We start from the raw sequence: 10,935 nt of genomic DNA on the forward strand, positions 1-10,935 counted from the left end.
GCCCTGCACCCCTGCCCTGCACCCCCGCCCTGCACCCCCGCCCTGCACCCCTGCCCTGCACACCCCGCCGCGTCCTCCTTCGCTGGGCTGCAGAGTCCTCAGCAGCAGTGCGAGGGGCGTGCAGTAGGTGGCCTGGCCTCCTCCCGGCTCTGCTCTGACCCTGGAGCTCCCTGACCCTGGCTACCACCAGCGCTGGCCATCTTGTGACTCATGCTTTGTCCTACTTGCTTTCAGGAATTGTGTCCCAGCCCCCAGTTTATCGTGGGCGGAGCCACACGCACAGACATCTGTCAGGGGAGTCTAGGTGAGTAACCGACTATTTGGGGCGAGGGCGGCTATGTGTGTAACGAGTAAAGGGACTTGACATCACATCTGCGGTGTTTTGTGTGGGTCTGTGCTCCTCGCATGGGTCTGTGATGCTAGAACTGTGGCTCCTCTGGGGAGATCTCTGCAGGCCACCAAACCCCTTCCACACAGGAGTAATGGGCCAGGATTGTAGGCACACGTGGACAGCGGGCTGTGTGGTGCTTTGACAGTCGTTGCCTGTAAGTGGGCACAGTTCGCCGGATGGAGTGGCCATGTCCACATGACTGTGGGCTGTCCCAGCAGATGCTTTAAAATGAGTGAGAAAACAAGAATCCCATCTTCCAGCCGAGCTCTCTTTCAGAGCCGGGCACCCCCTCCGGGGACGGCGGCAAAACCGGACTTGGAGACGCAGGTACCTGGGAAACAGTCTTACCTGTGAAGATCAGCAAAGCAAACAGAAGATCCGCATCCACACAGACCCGAAACCCCTTTCCTTTCAGGAAGGTGCCCTCCTTCCTTTTCCTTCTCTTCAGTCTGCTGGAACCCTTTATGAATCTGAAATTCACGGGCATTTAATTTCAAATGCTTCCCACGTCCTGGCCTTAAGGAGTGTAACTAGCCCACACGCCCTCAGCCAGAGCTCGTGGAGCGGGAGTGCAGAGCCGCAGGAATGGTCCAGGCGTCCCTCACGGGCGTGCACCCACTGCCCAGAGCCGCGGCCTCTGTGCCCCAAGCCCTTGTGCCATTCGAGCCGTTTGTGCGGTGGCTCAGGGTGGGGGGAGTGGGGGCAGTGTCCTGCCCCTTCTCCTTCTGCCTTTTTACTTGGAGCTCAGTGTTTAACCTAATTAGCATGTGTCTCTGGAAACAGAGCTCTGAATGTACGCCTTTAGCAGCTTCTCGTTACAGACGTTTTAACTTCAGAAAAGCTATTTAGTAAGTGCCTTTTAATTGTCGGCTTGAGTAGAGGTTCCCTTGAATAGTTTTGAGCAAGTAGAGAAGTGGGCTTCCGGAGGAGGCCTGGGCGTTGCCGTGGCGAGTGCGTGCAGCCTGCTGGGCACAAATGGACCCAACCGCTCTCTAAATCCAGCTCGTGGGAAGGAAGTGGGGCCGCCAGCAGGTGCCCCGAGGTGCGCCCAGTGCGCGGTGGCTTTGCGTGAACGGAGCAGAAGGGGGCTGAGGGCCTGGAGCGAGGCTCAGCAGGTGGAAAGGTGGCTGCCCCTGGGTGCGGGGGGGCCGAGTCAAAGCAGCCGAGAGCCAGCTGGGCCGCCCCACGCGGTGGGCGGAGGCTCCCCATCAGAGAGCGGTGCCAGGTGCCGCTTGGGGAGCGGGCGCACCGCCAACAACATGTGTTCAGAACTTTAGAGTCTGACACCACCCAGTGGGGTCTACTCTGGGTTTAAAACATTTTTATTACTCTTGCTTACAGTTATTTTATTACTATTTTGAATACACGGGTTAAAACACTCGGAAGTTGTGCCGTGATGAGTCTGCTTCCCGCCTCTCTCCTCCCGTGCTCGCTGCCCTGTGACCGTTTTCTGTTCTTCCAGCAAATTCAAGCAAATCCAAATTCTTGTTTTTTTCGATGCTTTCTTGCATTGGAGGTAGCAGACTGTGGACGCTGCTGGGCACCTGTTTGTTCTTATTCCTCTTAACAAAGACGTGTCTCTGTGTTTCGCGGGTGGAGCCTGGGCAGAGGGCAGAGGGGTGTCCGAGGGATGGAGGCTGGCCACCGGGGAGGCCGCGGCTGTGGTGCAGGGCCCTGGGAACCCAGGCCAGCTGCTGTCTCCAGGGTCAGAAATGTCTAGCTCTGCCTCTGCAGGGGTGCCGGCAGGGGTGAGGGCTGGCGCTAGCATGGTTTGGAGGGAAGGAAGAGTGGTATAACTACGGGGCTCGAGGGCCTGTAGGAGGTCAGGAGGTTACCCTGGCATGGAGCGGGCGGAGGCCGGGGGTGCTGCTGAACATCCCACAACGCTTGGGACAGCCCAGCATCATGCGGCTCGAGCATCAGCAGATTTGAGAGATCCTGTTGTAGCTGGACCCACTCACGTCCCAGGGGCCCGAGGGCTAAGGCAGTAAGAAGCTCTAGGTCCAAATCTGGTTCTGGTCTTACCGGCTGTTTTCTCTCCTGCTTGGCGCAATTGATTGCACAACGGCTAAGCCTTAAGATCTTCTCACTAGTCGTCAAGATACGAGTTTCCCAATCCCTCCGACACTTTCATACGGACGAGGTTTCCTACACTTGGCACTGCAGGCCGGGGTCTGTGAGACGTCTGTGGCCCAACGCCCGCCTCCTCAGCGTAGCCAGCTAGCTGGGGGTGTCGACAAAGCCAGAGGACCCACAAGTGCGTGTGTTTTAACCACGGCCAGAGGCAGGATGAACCGGGAGGCTGGAAGGCGCGCTGTGGGGGTGGGGAGTAGGGGGGGAGGCCCCTGGGATGGCTTGGTGTGATGTCAGAGCTGAACGGCACCTGCTTGTGAACCCTGAGCCGGCAGAGGAGGCCTCCTCTGCCATCAAATGCCGAAGGTGGATTTTTACAAACAAGCCCATGTGAGCAGGCCAGCATCTACATCAGGGTCAGACGTGAGGTCATTTGGCACAGCCTTGCTTGCTCCCCTGGTTTGTTCTCTGCCTGCCTCCCGACTCCCGCTGACTGCGAGGGGGAGGGAAACGCAAGCCAGCCGATCACAGGTGTTTCCACCTGTCTCCGAAAGGTTCCCATCTCTTTTGGATAAACGTTCCTCATCCAATCGCCTTTTTTGGGTGGTTTCTTGCTTCTTTAAGGCCGGCCCATCTCCAGCCTCCCCACGACGGCCCCCAGATGTGAGGAAGGCCAGAAAACCCCTGGGTGACCCCAGAGGGTGTCCTGGATCCCACTCAGTTCTGAAGCACTGTCTGCCCAGACAGGGTGAGAGCCCCACAGGCTAGGGGCTCAGCCCCACGAGACTGTCCTCCCACACCTCAGACCTCAGGCTCCTGTTCCCATTGTCACCTGGGTTTCTGACCCATCAGCTGTAGACGGAGGGCCCCCAGAGCTCAGAGCATGGGTTCCTATAAGAGATACAGCTCAGAAACTGCCAGATGGAGGAGAGGCATGGGGTGAGGTCTGGGGAAGGGGCTTCCATGCTCCCTTCGGGGCGCTGATCTCCCCAAATCTGCACATGTGCACCAGGCTGGAAGCCTCTGGGTATTTATGGAGGCTTCATGACAGAGGCCTGATAGACGAAATCACTGGTTCTGGTGATGGGCTCCCGGGTCAGGGGGTGGGGGTGGCTCTGAAAGCTCCAGCTCACTCATCCTGGGGTTGGTTCCCCTGGCAACCAGTTGGGTCACCTAGGGGCTTTCCAAAGCCACCTCGTTAACATAACAAAATAACTGTGCTTTCTCCCACTGCGTAGAAAGCAACCTAGGGTTTCAGGAGCTCTGAGCCCAGAAACAGGTCTAAGACCCAGCCTGCATTTGTTATTATAAATCACAGCGTCCCGGGCTGGCTGGTGCTGGTGCCGGAGCTGTCCCCGGGGTCCTGGCTGGCCCCCAGGGGGGTGCGACTGTGCAGGGTCAGGCCCATTCTCCCCCCCGGGGGGCTCCCAGGTCCTACCCTGAAGCCACCACAGCTCAGGGTGGGATGGACCTGCCCGGTTCTCCCTGTCCCGGGAGGCTGCCATCTCCCCTCCTCTCTGCCTCCAGGCCCTGTGGTGCCACCCTCTTTGCTGCTGCCAGTCATCCTGCTCCTGGGGTCCCCGAGAATGCCCTCTGCTTTGGCTTCATCTTCACCCTATCTGCGGCTTTACTGTTCTTCCTGCTCCTGCCACTCATCAGCCTCATGAAGGGACTACTGCAGAAGTCCCAGCACCTGACCTCTTCTCTGTCCCTGCTCCCCTCCCCTGTCTTTCTGCCGGTGGCCCAGGGGCAACTCTACTTCTCCTTGCTGTTTGGGAAGTGCCCATAAGCTGGAGCCTGAGCTCTTGCTACCTATGGTTTATAATAACATTAGGTGTTCAGACCTAAAGGGAATTTCTGATTTAGCCCTTTCTATTCTAACAAAGCCTGACTCAGGATGACTGTCTCTTGGTGGACTTAAAACCAGAGTCCCTCATTGTTAGGGTTGGGGTCTGTTTACTGGAAGCCCCGAGGCTTATGGGTGGAGGGGGTGGAGGGCTCTAGGGGATCATTATTTAAGTGGAATTAAAAAATCACTTTTTGGGCGCCTGGGTGGCTCAGTTGGTTAAGCGACTGCCTTCGGCTCAGGTCATGATCCTGGAGTCCTGGGATCGAGTCCCGCATCGGGCTCCCTGCTCGGCGGGGGGTCTGCTTCTCCCTCTGACCCTCTTCCCTCTCGTGCTCTCTGTCTCTCATTCTCTCTCTCTCAAATAAATAAATAAAATCTTAAAAAAAAAAAAAAAAAAAAAAAATCACTTTTTTGTTTTAATAACTATTAAACCCATTGTATGTATAACCTGAGTAAGGAGTAGAAAAAACAAAGCTCAGGTGGTTCCCCGACTTCCCCTGAGGTCAGTGACCCAGGACCCCCCCATTCTAGCTCCGTGGTTAGTCCAAACTCTAACCCATGGCCAGATCTTGCTGGAAGGTGGCCGCAAGGAGGGACTTGTCCATCAAAATTTTCCCCAGGTTTTCCACCCACCTTATTCTTGGCTGCTTCTGGAAATGAAAACTATGGTCTAAGGTCAAAGCCGCGTCCCAACGGAGAAGAACCCAGCGAACGTGCCACAGGCTTCCAGGCAGGTCCCCAGACAAGTTCCTGAAATGTTCTGAGCAGAATAGATGTCCATCCTCCCAAGAGGACTCTTTGAAGGGGCACTGCTGACTTGGATGTATTCCTGTCCCGATAATCCTCACACACCTGACACAGCCCCTGGCAGGAATCCAAACCCCTGCGTAGCCGCTGCCCCTGCTCGGAGCCCTGCACTTGCCGCGGGTGCCAGGAGGACCTGCGAGATGTCACGAGTGAGGCGGATGAAAAGAAAATTAAGCTCCTCCAGCTGGGCAGCCCCGTTTGATGTCAGCAACTGAGGGTTGCGTAGTTTCCGTGCCTTGAATTGTAATGTGTGAGGAGGGTTCTAGGTGGGCTGATGGAGGCACTGAGCCAGGAGCACGAATGTTGGAGGGGCCACGAGGACGCGTGTGTCATGGGGGGCTGCGGGGCGGTCACCCTGTCAGCTCCCCTGGGACCTGTGCTGGGAGCCTCCCTCATCATCTCCCCCATCCCCAGATGCTGGCGGGGGTGGGAACCGTCAGGCCTAGTGCATGTCTTCTTGGGCCCCCTGTCCCCACAGACCAGGGAGACTCAGGAGCAAACAGGCAGGGGTCACTGGAGGCTTGCCTAAGAACAAACTGTAATCCATCGAGTCATTCAGACACTTGCTGTTCATCAAGTGTTTATTGGGCCCCTACTGTGTGTCAGCCACCTGCTGGGGATGCCAGGAATCCACAACCCGGCTGGCTGGAGGGCCCCAGGGAAGGTGCTGGGGGTCCCTGGGAGGGCACTGGAACCCTGGGAGGTCACTGGGGCCTCAGGAGGTCGCTGGGGTCCTGGGAGGGCGCTGGAACCCTGAGGAGGGCATTGGGGCCCAGGGAGGGCACTGGAACCCCAGGAGGTCACTGGAGTGCCCCAGGAAGTCACTGGGGCCCTGGGAGGGCGCTGGGGGGCCCCGGAGGGCGCTGGAGCCCTGGGAGATCACTGGAGTGCTCCGGGAGGGCGCTGGAATCCTGGGAGGTTTCTGGGGCCCCAGGAGGGCGCTGGGCCCCTGGGGAGGGTGCTGGGGGGCTCCGGGAGGGTGCTGGGCCCCCGGGGAGGGTGCTGGGGGGCTCTGGGAGGGCGCTGGGGCTCCGGGAGGGCACTGGAACCATGGGAGGTCACGGGGCCCCGGGAGGGAGGTGGGGTCGCTGCAGCTCCACCGAGTAGCTGATGTGCAAGCAGGTGCTGTGACCCGAGGTGGCTTGTGATTGGCGCACAGAGCTTAGATTCGGTCTTCAGGAAACAGAAACAGAGTGACTCGTGGCCGGAGAGAAGGGGAGGGGAGAGGCCACAGGTGGCAGGGCCATGAAGACTTGTCAGGGGAGGGAACAAAGCAGCCCCGCCCAGCGGGAAAGGCCAGGGCAGGTGCATCTGAGTTTTCCTGGAGGGCAGGTTCTTGGTGGGCGCAACGGAGGAAAGCTGGACACGTGGGTGGGATCTGTATCGTCCTCTGTCCTTGCATCCTCCACCCCAGCCATCGGTGGTTAGAGGTGAAACGGTCAGTGTCCGGGGACGAAGGGGGGAGCAGGGAACTTCCCGTCCGGAGGACAGGACTTGGAGTGAAGCAGCGGGAGACGCCGTGACCTTCAGACACGGGAGGATGCGGTGCATCTGATGCAGGAGGGCAGGGGTGACACAGGCTGGGCTGAGCAGGACGCTGAGGTCAGACAGGGCAGGGACGTGCGCCCGCCTGACCAGTGTGTCCCTGTGACCCGGTGCAGGTGACTGCTGGCTGCTGGCCGCCCTGGCCTCTCTGACCCTGAATGGAGAGCTGTTTCGCCGCGTGGTCCCGGGGGGCCAGGATTTCCAGCAGAACTATGCGGGGATCTTCCGTTTTCAGGTACTGTGCTTATGGCCCTGGACACCACGGGTGACCCTGCGGCTACATGGGGTTCGGGATGCAGTCAAAAATCTGTGTGTCATTTTGGACTCCCCCAAATCTTCACCCCTGATGGCCAGCAGTTGACCTGAAGCCTTCCCGAGAATACAGTCGACCCACACACGTTTCGTATATCAAGTGTATTATATACTGTGTTCTTAGCATAGAGTAAGTCAGAGAAAAGAAAATGTCGGTAAGAAATCATAAGGAAGAGGACACACGTTTCAGGACTGTGCTCTACTTATCAGCCAGCCCTCGCTGTTCAGAATGTGTCGTTCGGGGGTTCTTCCCATGCCCTTGGGTCCCACCCCACATCCCCGAACCAGAGACCCAGCAGCCCTCGTCCAGCGGTCCCTGCAGGGGAGCCGGACGCTCCCCTGGTCTGAGAACTGCCGCTCCCACGCACCCTGCCCTCCCCGGCCCTGCGGCCTTGACGAGGAAAGGGGTCCCGAGGTTCCGAGGTCCCGAGGCATGGGACCCACGCGGGCGCGTCTGCTCCTCACTGACACGCCGGACGCCACGTGTCCTGTGTTCTCTGGCCTCTCCTGTGAGCGTGAACGGAAGACGCAGAGCCTGCTCTCGGGGGGCTCGGAGCTCGTCCCTCGGCACAGGGTGCTGTCTGAGGGGCCTCTGCCCCATGTCCCCTGCCCCGCAGTTCTGGCAGTACGGCGAGTGGGTGGAGGTGGTCGTGGACGACAGGCTGCCCACCAAGGATGGGGAGCTACTCTTCCTGCACTCGGAGATGGGCAGCGAGTTCTGGGGAGCGCTGCTGGAGAAGGCCTATGCCAAGTGAGTACGCAGTTTGGGGCTGGGAGACCCCCGTGTCTCTGGAGGACTGCACCCACCCCGCCCCGAACTCGGGGTGCCGTGCCAAGTCCTCCCCAGCACCTGGACGCTGGGGCCAGGAGCTCTCGGCTCAGCGCTGCCCCCATGAGGGTGTGGATTGGGGGGGGGGCAAGATCTGCAGAGTCTTGGTGCCTCCACCTTCTCCTTCAAACTCCAAGGTCAGTTCCTAGGTCAAGGTGAATTTATTAAAGAATGATGAAGAGGAAGGGACAGGTGCACTTTGATGCCAGTCCTCACCCCCCTTCCTGCTGGCGTTCCATGTGGGAACCTTCTTTGTGGGTTCTCCTGATGCATGTCACTTACCCTGTCCTGCAACCCCATTCCTTTCCAGCCCTCTTCCCAGAGCAAGCCCCTGGGGCTCTCTCCCCCAACCCCTGCCCAGGCTCCCAACCCCCAGGAACCCAGGAACCCAGGGTTGGTGCTGGGAAACCTGCACTTTGCTTCTTAAAAGGCGGGGGGCGGGGGGTGGTGGTGGTGTGGCTTGGTGGGAGGTGGCCTGAGATTCGTTCCTGCAAACCGCGGCCGGGGCTCCCTGCTGACCCAACACAAAATTGTCTTCCGGTCCACTCTGCATCCTAGCGCCAGTCCACGCGGGCCCCTCACTTGTGGATGATGCACCTTTTCTTTCTTTCCCCACAGGCTCAACGGTTCCTATGAGGCTCTCACTGGAGGGTCCACGGTGGAGGGATTTGAGGATCTCACCGGTGGCATCTCTGAGTTTTATGATCTGAAGAATCCCCCAGCCCACCTGTTTCAGATCATCCGGAAGGCCCTCCGTGCGGGGTCCCTGCTGGCCTGCTCCATTGATGTGAGTCTCTCTGCTCCCCTCTGAGTGGGGCGGAAGGGGCCAGAGCAGCGTCCGGGGCTGAACGGGCAAGTCTGGGGATGTACTGGTCCCAGACCTTATTAGTGGCTAGGAACTGGGGTGCACCGTGGGAGCCCCGGTCTGTAGTACTAGGGAATGGCCCTGAGAACGGAGCCCTGATCCCTGGATCCCACGTCCTACCTTCACTGCCCCCCCTTTCATGGGGCTTTAGGAAACAGATACACGAGGGGCATACTTGATGGACTTTGAGATCCCTGAGGAGAAGGGGAGTGGGTCTGGAATGAGGGTGTGTGCGCTGCCTGGGGGGCTGGCTGTCTGGGCCCTGGGGCACGTGGACACTGGAGCTGGTCTGTTGTCCCTGCCCCTGTCTGTCCCTGACCTGGTGACCTCGGACACGTGAACCGCACGTCTCTGCCAAATCTCAGCCCAAGTGTGTGTTTGATGGGGAGACGATACGGGGCCCAGAGAGGGGGCCTGTGGAAGAGGAAGGGGGGAGACACTGGAGCAGCAGACTGGCCCAGAGCCGGCGTCCTGGGTAATTGGTCTTCTTCAGGCGGCATGGGGTCACTGGGGAAGAGCAGGTGACCTCCCAGTTTCTGGTGGCATTTAAAGCCTGTAAGCCGTGCTCCGGTCCCCGGAGCCACATGGCGCCGGCCTGGAGCTGCAGGCCTGCTCAGAGGTCACCGCCTGCTCCCCGAGGTCACCACCGCAGGTGCATCCCAGCGCCGCCTGGCGCCGGCCCTGATTGGGTCAGGGTCAGGATCAGGGTCAAGGTCGGCCACCATCCGTGGACTTCCTTCCCAATCAGGTCTCCAGTGCAGCTGAAGCAGGAGCAGAGGTGACCACCTGCCAGAAGCTGGTGAAGAGCCACGCCTACTCTGTCACTGGGGCCCAAGAGGTAAAAGCTGGCTGGGGAGGTGAGGGGAGCAGGTGGTGATGCTGCACGTGTCCAGGTCGCCAGGGAGAGCCTCCCCCCACTGAGGTCCCTCTCTGGCTGCCCGGATGCTACCCGTGCATGGGCCACTCTTGCTCACGGGCCCTTCGGACTCTTCCCCACTCAGGGACAGATCACGTGGCCGGTGTGAGCGACAGCTCCATGGGCTATAGCGACAGGCAGATGAGATGTGGCTGGAGGCGGGAGGACGGTTTTGGAGAAAGTTGCAGAGATGATCCGTTAGATTCCATAGGCGGTCTAAGAAGTGTGTGTGCACAGGCGCAGTGGTTGAGACCAGTGGAACCCCAAAGGGGCTGAAGGCAGTGGTGTCGGCTCCCTCAGGATGGGGCGCAGCGGCGGGAAGGACCGGCCCTTTTCCTTCCTCGCCAACCCAAGCAGAAAGCATGGGCTGCAGTTTTCACTGTGTTTATTACTATATTCTGCCCACTTGGAAAAAGTGTTGGCAGTGGCTCACAGTGAAGAGCGCAGACACAACCAAACCACGAAGCTGAAATAACCAGACAATCCAGGCGAAAGGCATGGCTGCCCTTGAGAAATGAACTTTGCTCTGAGCTTCCCGATGGCCAAGGCAAAAGGGATATGCGATGAGATCTCAAGTTTTTGTTGTGTATCAAAATTGCATGGGTGCTTGTGTTTTGAAAACACACTCTTTAGTAAAGTCGTTCCCAAGTAGAGATTGAGCATACGTGTGTAAGCATGGGCCGGGGCATGATGGAGGACACAAAGGGAAGTAGCACACAGAAGACCGAATGTTCATTGTGTCTGTGTGTGTGTGCGAAATGCGAGTGTGGGGGCTCTGGTGAGTGTTCAGCAAGTGGCCAGGGAAGGCAGTAAGTATGGGTTTGGTTCCAAGTATGGGCTCTGCAGACACACTGCCTGGGGGCCCATCCTCCGTCCACCACGTTCTGACCTAGGGTGACGTAATGCCCTGAGTCTAGGATTTCTGAGCTGTAAGAAAGATGGTAACAGCACCCAGCTCCTAGGACCGCCCTGAGGTCTCGGTGCGGTGACAGTGTGTTTGAAAGGCTTAGCGCCATGCCTCGTCCAGAGCGCATCCTCGCTGAATGCTGACCACTGTGCTCTGTGCATTTACTGTCCTTTGGTCTGGTGGATTAAGAGTCAGTCTTAGTCAACCACAAAATCGAAATGCAAGTTAAAGCCGACACAAACTTGTTTGTGAGCCAGATGCATGGTTTATTCAACCAAATTGTGGAAAATAGAGCAGTTGGCCATGTCTGGAAAACATGCATTAAAACAGGAGTGTGGTTGTTTGGGGACATTTGGAAAGTGCGAGTCCTCAGGGGGCAGACCCCGGCGGGGGTACAGATGTGGGCGGGGGGCAGGCGTGGGGCAGACACAGGGCAGATGC

General features: G+C 58.6%; 1 protein-coding gene across 1 annotated transcript; it reads left to right on the forward strand.

Moving 5' to 3' along the window:
- Positions 1–234: 234 nt before the first annotated feature.
- On the forward strand, positions 235–9,528 carry LOC123323812 (calpain-8-like; the record flags this gene model as incomplete). The annotated part of the gene is made up of 5 exons (XM_044912313.1): positions 235–304; positions 6,782–6,900; positions 7,595–7,728; positions 8,425–8,593; positions 9,420–9,528. Coding segments are annotated over 5 exons (601 nt in total), but the record flags the coding sequence as incomplete, so codon positions are not given.
- Between the last annotated feature and the right edge of the window lie 1,407 nt (positions 9,529–10,935).

This window comes from Neomonachus schauinslandi, unplaced genomic scaffold, assembly GCF_002201575.2.
Source record: "Neomonachus schauinslandi unplaced genomic scaffold, ASM220157v2 HiC_scaffold_1138, whole genome shotgun sequence".
NCBI classification, from domain to species: Eukaryota; Metazoa; Chordata; class Mammalia; order Carnivora; family Phocidae; genus Neomonachus; species Neomonachus schauinslandi.